This window comes from Dipodomys merriami, unplaced genomic scaffold (genome assembly GCF_024711535.1).
Source record: "Dipodomys merriami isolate MVZ:Mamm:240054 unplaced genomic scaffold, mDipMer1.0.p SCAF_3, whole genome shotgun sequence".
Taxonomy (NCBI): domain Eukaryota; kingdom Metazoa; phylum Chordata; class Mammalia; order Rodentia; family Heteromyidae; genus Dipodomys; species Dipodomys merriami.
This window is the reverse complement of record NW_027204492.1, coordinates 73,512,221-73,526,499: the sequence shown is the minus strand read 5'-3', so window position 1 is coordinate 73,526,499 and position 14,279 is coordinate 73,512,221. Positions and strand designations below refer to the sequence as shown.

The 14,279-nt window shown below is 45.6% G+C and overlaps 2 protein-coding genes across 2 annotated transcripts in view; one reads left to right on the top strand and one right to left on the bottom strand.

Moving 5' to 3' along the window:
- The window catches only part of LOC138839562 (leucine-rich repeat and IQ domain-containing protein 1-like), a 36,743-nt gene that overhangs the window by 6,261 nt on the left and 16,203 nt on the right, over positions 1-14,279 (top strand). The window lies entirely within an intron of this gene.
- Positions 1,871-6,214, bottom strand: LOC138839259 (uncharacterized protein CXorf49-like). Its single transcript, XM_070038843.1, has 6 exons — positions 4,892-6,214; positions 3,600-3,756; positions 3,081-3,157; positions 2,776-2,821; positions 2,158-2,199; positions 1,871-2,072 (listed from the first exon to the last, which is right to left on the bottom strand). Exons 1-6 carry the CDS (start codon positions 6,212-6,214, stop codon positions 2,068-2,070), a joined length of 1,650 nt encoding a protein of 549 aa, XP_069894944.1. The 3' UTR covers positions 1,871-2,067.

Sequence of the window (14,279 nt, the reverse complement as noted above, 5' to 3'; positions counted from 1 at the left end):
CTGACCATGGACAACAGACTGAGTGGGTCCCAAAGGTGTGCACTGGAGTGGGCATCTAGCCACAGAAAGAGCTCATGCAGATTATGTATAGCCTCTGACTTGGCATAGACTCATCCTGAAGGCTGTGCAATGATCTTGACAGCCAAGTAGCTCTCTCCTGGAGACATCTTATTAACCCCTCCACCACACACTCCAGGTGCCCACCCTTATGACATCTCCCATCTAGTGGGAACTCTGCTTATCTTCTTTATTTTTATGCTGGTAGTGGGGCTGGAAATCAGGACCTGGAAGCCATACCTTAGCTTTTTTTCTTCCTCAAGGCTGGTGCTCTCTCCCACTTGTGTTGCAGCTCTATATCTGGCTTTTTGCCACTAGAAAGAATGCTGGACCCCTCCCCCTCTTTCTATGTGCCCTCTTTGCCTCAAGCATTCTCTCCCAGTTAGAAGTGGGACTGGCCTGGAAGTATCCATTTCTTGTCCTGCCTCCAGATACTTAGCTCACAATAATGTCAGATTAATTTCTACTGGACCATGTACAGGACCATTGTTGAGAACCCATTAAAGCTCCACCTGGACAAGGTGCCAGAGCTTCCTGGGCTTCATTTCCCAACAAGGCCTATTTTATATGGGCCAGTTCTTGGGCTTGACCTCAGGTCCTGGGCTCTGTCCTTGAGTTTTTTTTCTGCCCAAAGCTAGCATTCTACCAGTTGAGCCACAGCTCCACCTCTGGCTTTTTGGTAGCTAATTGGAGATGAGAGTCTCACAGACTTTTCTGTCCAGGCTGGCTTTGAACAGCAATCCTCAGATCTCAGCCTCCTGTGTAGTGTGAGCCACTGACACCTGGCTCCCACATGACCTTTCACTGTGTTGACAGATACCGTGACCTCCTCCTGTGACTCCAGCTAGTGTCAAAGTGTTTGTGAGCCCGCAAGCCAGTCAACAATGAGTCAGGTCAGGTTTCCCACACAGTACAGAGGTCCAGTAGTGGACTGGCCTCTCTCTGGCATCTGTGAAGTCCCTCCCACAGTAGGAAATCCTCATGGTGAATGAGAATCACAAATTCTACTGTTTAGTGTCAAACTCTTGAGTGACCATGGGCCAATTTCACCCAAGTTATCCCAGTAGTGCTTGGACAGACTCACTTCTCCACCTCCAAACCAGAGACAAATCTGCACTTCCTTCTGTTTTCAGTACCCCCATTTCCTCCCATATATTCCTGCTGCTGTGCCACCTACTGCGACATGATCAGGGTCAAGAATAACATGGAAAAGGAAATCATCAGCTATGGCAAGCTTTCCACAATGAGGGCCCAGCAGGAACTGAGAACAATGAAAAATTCCTGAGGTTAGCTCTTTGTATGGTGTCACCAGAGCTAGTGATTCTAGAGGGAGAAGTGGGCCCAGTTGTGGGAACTGGAACATACTTGTACTCTCTAGTATCTGCTGAAATTATTCTGAGAGAGCCTACCAGTGAAGGCTGTGGGAAAGATCAAGGTTGCTCAGGACAGAAAAGAAGGGTGAGACGGGAGAAGCAGGACAGCAAAACAAAGGAGTAAAGGCAGGAGGGACTGGGGCTCTCGAAGGGGTTCATCAGCTCCTGGAAAGAGGAGTGATAGCAGAGGGCAGTAAGTCAATGTGGCCAGAAGAAATCAATCCAGATCTCAGATGGAGGGAACCAAGGTAAGCCTGAGTGCAGGGCTCCTGCTCAGAGGCAGGACTGGACATCACTCAGGAGGAAAGCCTACATAATGATGCCAGTGGTACTGTCCTTTCACGGCTGTGAGACATGTCCACCCCCACCCTTTTACTGTTCCCATGACCTCCACTCCAGACAGGAAGATGGCAGACCGCAGAACATTAGATGCACTTTATTTGAAACTGCTTCAACTGGATGGGGCAAGGTGCGTGCGGCGGGAGGGGGGATGGGGGGAAGGCGAGGGAGGGGTGGGAGGAGGGGGGGCAGGGAACCAAGGAGAGGTACTGGGTGTAGAAGAACTGTTCTGAAGCCGTTCAGCAACACTTTCTGGGTTCCAAGCACTGAATGATTGTTGTGTATGAAGATACTGGATTCAAACTGTCAAGCAGAGCAGAATCAGGACCAGTTAGTGGCCTTCATTAGCCATCTGAATTGTGAGGTATTACATAAAACACACACTTACTTCCAAGGGACTGGAACTTTTCAGTGAGGGACTGAATGGCTGCTGAAATAGAAAAGCACAATGGGTACTCCAGGCATGGGGATGCAGGAATCCCTCCTGCTCCTCCACTGCCCCTCCACCAGAGAACCTACAACACTGCAAATTGACTCCCTCTAGCTTGTGTTAAACAGCTCTGCTATTGACCAGCCATCACCTGAATTCAATGTGCAAATGTCTCTGGCATCGGAACAACTTGAACCGAGTAGTTCTTAAGAGTGGGTCATGGCAGAAACATGACTTGTTAAAAAAAACAAACAGGACTACACATACTAGACAATCCACACAAACTAGCATTTACAGGGAAAATAAAGGAGATATCTTTAAAGCTCTGGGGGGGGGATATCTGGTACTGGCTGGCAGAGACTATGCCACATTTAGACAATACACTGCCATTTGAGCATGCTTCAGCAGTCAATTCAAAGAAGGCTGAAGGGTTGGCCTGCCTGATTTCTCCTCCCAGGGGAATGTTTTGCCCCCTAATGCTGCCTGCAGCTGCCATGAGTATGCCCCAGTTACTTGCTCCCAAACACCCAAGTCTTTCTACTCCCACCCTTGCCTCTGGCCCAGAAGCCATCATACCTAGTTGTTCCTTGAGTTTCTCTATATCACTGTGTACCATCAGACACTAGGCCAGGAGAAAAGAGAAACAGAAATGAGGGTTAATGTGCTAGCCTCCTCTCATCATCCCCTCACCTGTCCCTATGCTTTAGAGACTCCCCATGTCCCATAGCACTGTGGCATAATCCACACAGAACCTTCAATAGAGAGAATGTTTTCTTTCCCCATGGAGTGTGTGATGGGAAACTGCATGTAAAACAATTTGACCCAGACATAAAGCTGACCATATAGCCAGGAACAGCATTCATAAGGACTAAAGGCATTACCCGGGAACAGCCTTGTTCTCCAGATGATTGTTGTGGCATTTCTGTATCACGGTAATACATAGGTGGTTCCTGGTCATCTGAAAAAGACACAAAAATCTAGCTTTCTACCTTCCCTGTGACGTGGGACGGTCTGGCACATATCTCTCTGTGGGCAGAAACTTGGAACTGCTCTGCTCAGCAATTCCCACCCCTATCTGGGCATGCCTTCCCTTGTCCCCAAATGTCACTCCAGCTACCATTGTGTACCCATGGGACTTTGGCTGTTCTTTGGATGCTAGGAAAGACTGTTATGCTGAAAGTCTACTTCTGCTCTGGGGTCTGAACACTGTTGTTCAAACACTCCTCTGTACAATCTGCACTTGCAAAACAATGTGGTTGCCTGAGGCCGGCCCTGCCTACTTCCTGTGTTCTGTTGGGAGCATTACTCCCTAGAGAGGGCAACCTAGAAGGTAGCCCGAGACTGTTTCTTCCTCTTCTACATGCCATCCACTCTACTGTTCTCATACCCCTAAGGCTCACCTGAATTTGCACGGCCTTTGGGCATGATGTCCCCCTGTATCTGTGGAAAGGGCTGCAAATCCATTTCATCATGTGAGTCTCCAATATGGTGTTCAACATTGTTGAATTCTCCCCCATGCTTGCAGAAGTTAGGTAGATCTGGCCTGCATTTTGGAAGCTAACAGAAAAATGATTCACTAAACATGAAACATTAGGATCTGGGATGAGCATGGATAAAGAGGGGAGATGAGATTCTCATTTCTTTTTCCCATTTTTTTAAAAAACCTTTTCTTTTGCTTACTTTTTATTATCTCATTTGATATTTCTATAATTTAATGTGCTACAATCATACTTTCTTATACCTGTCATATCCCTGCTCCTTCCATGACCTTTTCAAAACCTGTCCTGTAATTATTAAATGATTTTCACTATCACATTCATTCTGGCTACAAAGTAATTCCATCACATTCTCCCCATCCTCCTGTCCTCTTTTCTTCCTTTTTCACCTCTCACCAGATGCATCAAAGGCTCCCACATTTGTGGTCATGTCCATTTACTTTCTTTATAGGTACCTTCTGCACACCCAAGGAATCATAGAGTATTTGTCTTTCTGAGTTTAGCTTAGTCATTTAATATGGTGGTCTGCATGCAGTTCCATCCAATTCTGAGGGGCTCGTTTCATTGTACTTTCTGCCTCTGTCAGCCTCAGGCCAGGAGGCAGAGCTGATCAAGGAAGTACATGGAGTATGAAAAAATCCAAGACTTGTTCCAGGAAGGCTTGCAGAAGAGTTGGGAGGAAGGAATGGGGAGGCAGATGGGAGATACTGAAGCTGCACAGCCCAAACTGTAAGTAGACTCCAGACTCAAATGAGCAGCCAGCCCTGCTTCCACCCCAACCCCTGTCTGGAAAGGCAGAAAATGAAGAGCCTGGCAAACTCTTCATACAAGGACGCTGGATTGGGCATCCTAATGACTATGGGCCACCAGTAACCGTCCCTGAACAAAAAGCAGAGGGAGGGCTGGGAATGTGGCTTAGTGGTAGAGTGCTTGCCTAGCATGAATGAAGCCCTGAGCTTGACTCCACAGTACCACGTAAACAGAAAGGGCCAGAAGTGGTGCTGTGGCTCAAGTGGTAGAGTAGTAGCCTTGAGGAAAAGAAGATCAGGGGGAGTGCCCAGGCCCTGAGTTCAATCCCCAGGACTGGCAAAAAAAAAAAAAAAAAAAAAAAAAAAAGCAGAGGGAACATAGGCAAAGATGAGTGCACTGGTGGAGGGAAATGCACAGTGAGAGGAGGGGGAAGATGGTTTACTCACCTGAACCAGCAGACCAGGACCTCTATTTGCCTCATCATCTTCTCTAGCCACTGGGCAGGACTTCCTTCTCTTCCAAGCCCCACATTTCTTCAAAGTGTTGCCTTGCTTGTATCGCTTCGGTCCAGGATGCAGAGTAGAGGGTGCCTTGGAACCCCCAGATGGAGGAATACCCAAGATCGGGGGTAATGCAGCTGCTTCTGGGGGAGGTGTCTTCCTTATCTGCCTCCAAGAAGGGGTGTTTCTTCCCAGTGTAACTCTTAAAGGACCCTCTGGAATTTTCTTCTCCATAGTCATCTTCTTTGTAGGGTTGCCCCTGAGCATGCCACCTGCAGTAGCAGCAGCAGCAGCAGCAGCAACAACAACAGCAGCAGCTCCTGAGAATTCCCTGATCACATTTTGTTTTATCCTACAGGAAGTTTCTTCTAGCCCTCTCTGCTTTTCTTTGATTGTCTTTACTTTCTGGGGCGAAGAGGGTAGGAAATCGCCAGGCACAGGATAGAAAATAGCTTCATTCTCGTCACAAGAACTTCCGGTTGTGCTTTCTGATTCTTTGGGGCTATCAGAATAGACCTGGCTTCTATGATTCATTCTACGGGACCGCCTGGTCCGTGGCCTCCTACTAAATTCCTCTGAAGTATCAGTGTCAGAGGAGGACCACTGGTCTTTCTGACTGAACATCCTGCTAACTTCCCTTCCTCTCTCCCTCTCCCTCCAGGCCCTGGGAGTCTTGGGCCTACTGGGCTGTGGAAGGGTGGCAGAGGCCTGCTCTGCACCCACATGGCTAGGGACCATCGTGGTTCTCTCCCTGGGAACTAGTGTGCCTCTTCCCCTATGGGGTGGGGCTGCTTCTGCCCAAGAGGCAGACAGGATGGCAGAGACGCTTTCCCACGTGGGGAATCTGAGTTGGCTTCCGGCCACCTGGAAGGCAGGGTGCTGCTTGCCGGTGTCCTCGGCACTGAAATTGAACAGTGGGGACTTAGCACCCCCCCTGTCTTCTGCGAAGGAGCTAGAATCTCTGCCACCCTGAAATTCAACTCCTCCTGAGAATATCACTTCTAATTCAGACTCTGAATTGTAGTCGGAGACTTGGGGCCCAGGGAGGCCTATCTGTGGGAGGCCTCCATCTATGCGTGGAAGGCCTCTGTCTACCTGCGGTGGTTCCGGGTCACGGATGAGGCCTCTGGTTATCTGTGGAAGCCCCGACTCACGGGTGAGGCCGGACGCCATGATGGCTCTGCGGCCGATCCTGTAGACACCGGAACGCTTCCCGCCCTCCGGGCCACGTCCACGTCCCCGACCGAACATCTCGCGGTGAGAGTTCATGTCCCAAGTCCAGCTTGTGGGGAGACCGTTGGCCTGGTCACCCCACTAGTAGTGCAGTCTGCATAGTTACCGTCACAACGGGAGCCGCAAGTGTCTGAGTCAAATATCGCGAGGATTGCCGCCTCGAGGACACTGTACGGCCTTTCCATTGGCCCACACTCCACCAGTCACAGTGCTTCTTGCACTCATGTAACCCAAAGCCAATAAGGAATGTGATTACATCCAGTCATCAAGCCAAAGGTTGAGGGTGGAGTCTAGTGGTCAAAGGGCTCATCCACTCCAGCCCCCCTCTTCTACCACCTCTGCGGCCACTGCCACTTTCCTCCAATTTGGGTCCTTAGCTTAAAATGAGAGCTTTACCCCTCCTAAGCTTCACGTTGCTGAGTAAAACAGGAATAATCACACCTTGCTCAGGGTATTTTCCTTTCTTTCTTTTTGTGATGGAAAAGCTTATTAGAAAAAATGCTGTGCCGAGTGCTGGTGGCTCACACCTTTTCTCTTAGCTACTTAGGTGTCTGAGATCTGAGGATCACAGTCTGAAGTCAGCCTCGGCAGGAAAATCTGTAAGACTCTTATGTCCAATTAATTGCCAAATGGCCTGAAGTGATGCTGGCTGTGGCTCAAGTGGTAGAGCGCTAGGCTTGAGTACAAAAGCTCAGGGACAGCACACAGGCCTTGAGTTCAAGCCCCAGGATCGGCACACAAAAGAGGGGAAATTACGGCGTGGAAAGAGACTACATAGAGTAGACTTGCTATGGGGAAGACAGCATTTGACCCCGTCACTGCCATCTTGCCATCTCCATATGCTTGGAGGTTTTCAAGTATTCAGTGTATGGTGGATGTGAAGCTCAAGCCAGTGCCCAGCTACATTTTATTTTTTTGAAAACTGACTGCCACTTCTTCTTCCCTTATTTTCTCCCAGTTTTCCCCTCCAGACCCCACTCTCAAAAGTTGTATAGATCGCCGAGCGCCGGTGGCTCACGCCTGTAATCCTAGCTACTTGGGAGGCTGAGATCTGACGATTGCGTTTCGAAGCCAGCTCGGAAGGAAAGTCCATGAGACTCTTATCTCCAATTAGTCACCAGAAAAACGGAAGTGGCTCTGGGCCTCAAGTGGTAGAGCGCTTGTCTTGAGCTGAAGAGCTGACGCATAGTGCCCATGCCCCGAGTTCAAGCCCCACGACTGACCAAAAAAGAAAAAAAGTTATATAGATCATTTTCAACATAGGGACTAGAGAGTATCACTACTGCTTTTGTTGACACTGTCTCATCATTTCTGTGTTTCCCCCTTATCCTCCCCCAAAACATAAACTTACATACAAGACAAAAGGTACAGAAAACAAAAACAGTGATAAAGGAGGGAAAAAAAAACTAAAACTAAAACCAAAAGCCAAATAACCAAAAAACCTCTTGTTTCTATTTGTTGGCATCCATTTCAATAAACATCATTTTATATGATCACATTCACATAGTGCTTGAGCCTCGTCAACCTCTCATAAGAATATCCACGTTTGGTCTCATTGTGTGAATGTCTAGAGTCTGTATAATTTATCACATCCAAGTGTATTTGTCTTTTAATATCCAGTCTGCTTATGCTTGTAGATTTATAAGCACAGTCTAGTTACAACAAATAAGTGAAACCATGCAACCTGTGTTTCTTTGGGTCTGGCTTAGTTTGTTTAATATATTTTTTCCCCAAGTCTTTCCATTTCCTTTCAAATGGTACAATATCATTCTTTCTGATGGAAGCATAGAATTCCATTGTGTATATATACCACAGTTTCATCTGCATTTGGGTTGATTCCATATCTTGGCTATGGTAATTAATGCTGCAGTGAACATTGTTGTGCTGGTAGCTGTGGTGTGGTCCTGTTTGTGTTTTATTGGATAAATTCCCAGACATGGAATCGCTGGGTTATAGGGAAGCTTTATGTTTATAGCCTTTTGAGGAAACTCCACACTGCTTTCCAGAGTGGTTGAACAAGCTTACATTCCCTCTAACAGTGTAGTAGCATTCCCTTTAGGCCACATCCCCGCCAACATCTGTTATTGTTAGTTTTCTTGATGTTGGCCATTCTAACTGGGGTGAGGTGGAATTTCAATGTTGTTTTGATTTGCATTTCTTGTATGACCAGAGATATTGAACATTTCTTCATTTGCCTATTGGTCATTATTGCTGCTGCTTCTGAGAAGTTTCTCTTTTAATCTTTAGCCCATTTATAAATTGGATTGTTGTTTCCTTGAGGGCTTATGTTGAGTGGGTTAATTTTTTGAACTCTAAGTATATTTTAGATACGAGGCCCTTGTCTGATTCATAGTTAGTAAAAATCTGCCATTCTGTGGGCTTTCTATTTATCTTCCTAGCTACGTCCTTTGCTGTGCAGAAACTCTTCAGTTTGATGCATTGCCATTCATCTAGTCTTTCTTTGAATTTTTGTGATTCTGGGTCCTTACTTAGGAAGGTTCAACCCATGCCTAGGAGCTCTAGTATTTCCCCTACCCCTTCTTGTAATACTTTCCTGGTATCTGGCCTTATCTTAAAGCCATTCATCCATTTGGTTTTGATTCTGGTGAGAATGATATATAAGGATCTAGCTTCAGGTTTTTTTGTGTTTTTTTTTTCCTGCAAATTCTTTATTGTGATTAAGTGATTACATAATTTCCACAAATTTCACAGTATTGTGGGATAGTGATGCTTAGATAAATTCACAAGCACATTCTAACTTTCATGGGGCAAATTGTCTATCGTGGTCTATAAAGTTTATGAGTTCTATGGGCTTTGACAATACTGTTATTTCTTCCACATTGGGTGATGTGTACGTCCCTTTCCTTTTGCATAGTGTCAGCTGTCCCCTCCTTGCCACTCATTCCCTCCCTCTCATCGCTGCCATTGAGTTGCTTGGTTCGTTTTGATCAATGTCCAGTGCAGCTGATGGGTCCCACTGTTGTATGTTTTCCCCTGATTCCCTTTAGTTCTGTGTACTCCTCCTAGTTTCCCTCCAATGTGCACATATATACCATATATGTGATCAGCAGCATGGGGTTATTTAGTAGTGATTCGACCAGATGAGTGGAAGTCCTTTGTTTCTCAAGTCTTGTTAGCTTTGTCGTATCACCTTACATTTTGGATTTAGCACCCACTTATCAGGGTCCATGTGCCGTTTTTCTCTTTGCTCTTGGCTTACTTCACTCAACATGATTTCTTCTAGTTCCATCCATTTTCCTTCAAATGCTATCGTTTTGTCCTTTCTAATGGCTGCACAATATTCTGTTGTGTATAGATACCACAATTTTTGGATCGATTCGTCTGTGGTGGGACAAATGGGCTGTTTCCATATCCTGGCTATTGTGAACAGTACATGTGTATAGTCAATTCTGCCAGCACCATTTGTTGAAGAGGCTGTCTTTATTCCATCCTGCATTTTTGACTCCCTTATCAAATATTAGGCCTGAAGTATGTAATTTTAACCTCTTTGTACAACAACTTAATTTTTTTTGTTGGTCATGGGACTTGAATTCTGGGCCCGGGCACTGTCCCTCAGCTCTACAGTTCAAGGCAAGCACTCCACCACTTGAGCGACAGGGCCACTTGCGGATTTCTGGTGATTAATTGGAGATAAGAGTCTCATGGACCTTCCTGTCTGGGCTAGCTTTGAACCGTGATCCTCAGATCTCAGCCTCTTGAGTAGCTAGGTTACAGGCGTGAGCCACGTGCGCCCAGAAATTTAACTTTTTCAAAAGACATAATTGTCACCAAGGTCCTTATCATCATATCAACATCAACAGTATTTTAGATTTAAAGTCACACATTTTATATTTCAATTGGCACACGTGGGATAATATTCCCAAGTGGCTGCCAAAGAAAATGGGACTGCCCTATACAGCTCGGATCCTGCCTTGCCTCCTACTATTTGGCTCAGAGTGAGCACACAGTGAGGTTGACTTGGCGATGTGCCTTGCCTGCCCTCAGTGCAAGGTACCGTAGAGCCCCAAAGTCCCACCTGGACCAGCTGCCAGGGCTCCCTGGACTTCATTTCCCAACGTGATCTTTTACTGTGCTGGCACAAAACATGATGTGCTCCTGAGTCCAGCTAGTGCCCAAGTGTCCTTGAAGCCAGCAAGCCGGTCAACAACAATGAGTCAGACCAATTCTCCCAGACTACCCAAAGGCCCAGCGCATTGCTGGCTTCCCTCTGGCATCTGTGAGGCCCTATTCCCAGTAGGAAATTGTCCTAGTAAGTGACACTCACATATTCTAGTCTTTGCTGTCACGCATTCCTGGTTGACTTCCATCCACATCAGGCCCATCTGTCCTCCACCTCCAAGAACTCCTTTTCCCATCCACATTTCCTCATTATCCATGTCCTCTTCTGAGAGGAAAACAAAGCTACCTGCTCGAAGTCGTCCATTCTGTAAGTTGTGGCCTTCAGCTTAGCCCTGGGAGCCCTCCCTGTGCTGCTATTCCAGGGTGCACTGTTCTAATATCCGTAATGGGAATGGAGGTCTGGTGGCCCTAGAGGGTACAAGTCCTGCTAACCATCACTCAGAGTCTAAAACCCAACGTTGGCAGCCCTGGTCCACAGTGCCCTGAACCTTCAGAAGTCCCAAGAAGGAAACCAATCCCGTGTTGTCCAGGGCTGAACGGTTGAGCAAAGAGGTTCCTAGTCAGAAGACATAAGGAATTTAAATGCTGAATAGATGTTGGTGGTGGGTCTATAGCAGTACCCTTTTAATACCACCCCAGGAACTATTGTTTGAGATATACATATATATATGTATATATGCGTATATATGCACACACACACAAGCACATCTCTCTCTATATATATATGTATTAATGACTTTTAACAAACTGATCAGAGATATTCCTCTCTTAAAGTATCCTGAACATGATTTGGTATCATTGTTCTTCCCACTACATACCATATATTGAGGATGTTTTCTTTTCTATCTTCTGTAGGATTCAGAGAAGTTATTTGTTTGGGGGATGTCTTCAGAATTCACTGAGGAAATGTGTCATTTGTTGGTTAAATTTATTAAGGGACTGTGAGTATGCTGTATGTTAGAGTGCTTCGTCATGCACAGGAGGCCCTAAATTTCATTCCAGCTCTAATGTCCACAGCACACATACCACAACAACAGAGAGTTTTTCTACTGCTATAGCTCTATTACGAAATAATTTAAGTTCATTCTTCCTAAGTACATCAATTTTGTTGTTATATTTCTAGAGCATTTCATTTGTCCTAGATTTTTCAAAGTGTGGTGATAATATTACTCTACTTTACCTCGGAGATTACTTTCTAAAATTTCTAGCCTCCAAGTATAGTTGAAAGGATATTGCAATTACCTCCTACATATTATTTAGTTTCACAAGTATGTAGCATTTTCTTACAATTGTTTGCTCCTTTTCTCTTTGATCTTTGTTGTGTGTGCATATGTGTGTGGGGTGGTGAGTAGGTATTTTTTCATCCTTTGAGTGTGTGTGCTGGTACTGGGGCTTGAAATGTGGGTCTTGAGTTGTCATCCCACTTTTTCATTAACAGATGCTTTTCTACTATTTTAGCCACAACTCCACTTCTGACTCTTTGCTGCTTAATTGGAGATAAAAACCTCCTGGATTTTCTGCCTAGTTTAGATTCAAACTGGGTTCCTAATATTGCACATCACTCCTAGGATTATAGGGTGAGCATATTAACATTTATTAATACTACATGGGTATTTCATTGTAGTGATTCTATAGATGTATACAATATAATAGACTTAAAACAAGTTATTATATTCCATGAAACACTTGATTCCCCTCCCCTAGTTTTCAGACAGCATTTGGTGAGTTTCATCTGACTACCTTCACAAAAGGTCTTCTATCATCCTTGATTCATCGTCACCCCACCAAGTACCATCTCCTTCCTTCTCCTTACTCCTCTTGATGCCCGTTGACAGGCTCCAATTATACTCATGTCTAGTCATCTTCTTCATCATCATCATCATCATCATCATCATCATCATCATCATCATCATCATCATCATCACCACCACTATCATCATTGTAGGGATAGCATCATCACTGGTAGCATTTTAGTTCTAATGCTACATGTAAATCAACACAGGTCATATTTGTCTTTTGATCTGCAGTTCCATCCCTTTCCTGCAAATGGCATGACTCCTTATGTCCTGGTAACAGCTGTTGGTTAAAGGGACTTTTACAGCCTAGGGGATGGCTAGGCTCCCATTTATTCAACACATTTCCTGGCTTCTGTCTTAAAGGCTATCAAGCATTTGAGCCCAAGGTAATACTAAAAGGCATCTAACTTGGGAGAGCAGAGGCAGCAGGGAGTTGTGTACTGGCTGATGGAGAACTGAGTGACAAATCATTTGCCTGCTGGTCTCTGTGCTTACAGTCTCCATAGTTACAGAACAGATGCTCAGTCTTCCTGCCTGTGGAGAAGAGGAGGCTATGGCGATAGTGGAATTCAGAAGGTCTGGGGGCAGGTCCCTGGCTCACATGCACCCAGGAGGCAGGCCCTGGAGAGTGATGACAAAGCCCAGCAGAGGATTGGTCTTTGCTTCTGCCTGAATCAAAAAATGAGAGTTGCTTTATTTTTATTTTTTACTTTTTGTAACGGGAGTTGCTTTTGGCCAAGAAGGGTGTGACCTCTGACCACTAAGTGCCCTTCACTGCTGCCACAGTGGCCTGATGCTGAAACTTCTCTGTGGGACCCACTTTCTCCTGGACCCACTATCATGGCCATCTCTCACACAGATTAGTGGCTAGGGAGTCCCAAGTCTCCCAGAGTCATGAGGTTTATTGTTATAGATTCCCAGAGCATCTCTGTTTCCATCCAGAGACCTACTCTCAGTTAATCCCCCGGAAATAAAGGGAGTGGCAGAATGTCTTCACTAAGGCTAGCCTTCCAGAGTGGAGCATTCATTGCCTCACCAGTGCCATGGTAGACTAAAATCGTATGAGAGAGTGAGGGAAGGAGTGACCTTGTCCAAAAAGAAATATACTCATTATCTGACTTATGTAACTGCAACTGCTAGGTACATCACCTTTATAGTAACAATTTGTTTTTAAAGTATGAGAGGTATAGGCTTGCTGTGTAGCTAGAATTGCCAGTCTGTTGCTGGGGTCATCCATCTTACCTTGTAATGGCAACGTCAGCCTCCTTTTCCCCTCTCAGGAAGACAGGCATGGACTTAGAACTGTATGCAGCTTTTCTGTTTCTTTGGTCTCTTTGTGCTTTCTTGTTGTCCTGTTCCCACTTGGATGATTCCCAACGCTCTTCCTCTCTTTCTCTCTTCAGAATATAGTTGCTTCTGTGTTGCCTAACTGTTCTCATTCAGATAATCAAAATGGTCTATTTTAATTGTTTCCAGAATCACTGGAGCTAGTTGGGGTTTTCTGAGATATTATCATTAAATATTTGAATATATATTTGTCAGAAGAGCAGTCTTCTGAGCCACCGGGCATTGGAGGCTCATGCTTGTAATCCTAGCTACTCAGGAGGCTAAGATCTGAGAATGGAGGTTTGAATCCAGCCCAGACAGAAAAGTCCTTGAAACTCTTACCACCAATTAGTCTCCGATAAGCCAAATGTGAAGATGTGGCTCAAGTGGTAGACCCACATGGTAGAGCCATGCTTTCTTTACTCACGCATCCATGTACATGTCTAGACTGATGATTATGGGTACAGGTCTCTATGTCTCTATCTCTCTCACTTTAGTGAGTGTACTGGGTTTGAAATCAAGGCTTGGTACTGTCCCTGAGCTTTTCTGCTCAAGGCTGCCACTCTACAACTTGAGCCACATCTCAAATTCTGGCTTTTTCTTGGCTAATTGGATATAAGGGTCTGATGGACCTTTCAGCCTGAGCTGGCATTGAACTACAATCCTCAGATCTCAGCCTCCTGAGTAGCTGTGATGACAGGCATGACCCCTCATTACCATACCTGCAATCATCTCATTATTTGTGCGTGTGTGCCAGGACTGGGGCAGTAACGGTCCTAAGCACTGTGTGTTAGCTTTTCTACTCAAGGCCAGAGCTGCACCTCTTGAGCCAGAGCTTT

Bases quoted from the DNA above. Each gene is read 5' to 3' on its own strand.
- LOC138839259 (XM_070038843.1), bottom strand. From the start codon at position 6,214: ATGAACTCTCACCGCGAGATGTTCGGTCGGGGACGTGGACGTGGCCCG. The intron at 3,757-4,891 runs GTGAGTAAACCA...TTTTTCTGTTAG, and splicing joins GTCCTGGTCTGCTGGTTCAG to CTTCCAAAATGCAGGCCAGA. The intron at 2,200-2,775 runs GTATGATGGCTT...TTTCTATTTCAG, and splicing joins GAAACTCAAGGAACAACTAG to CAGCCATTCAGTCCCTCACT.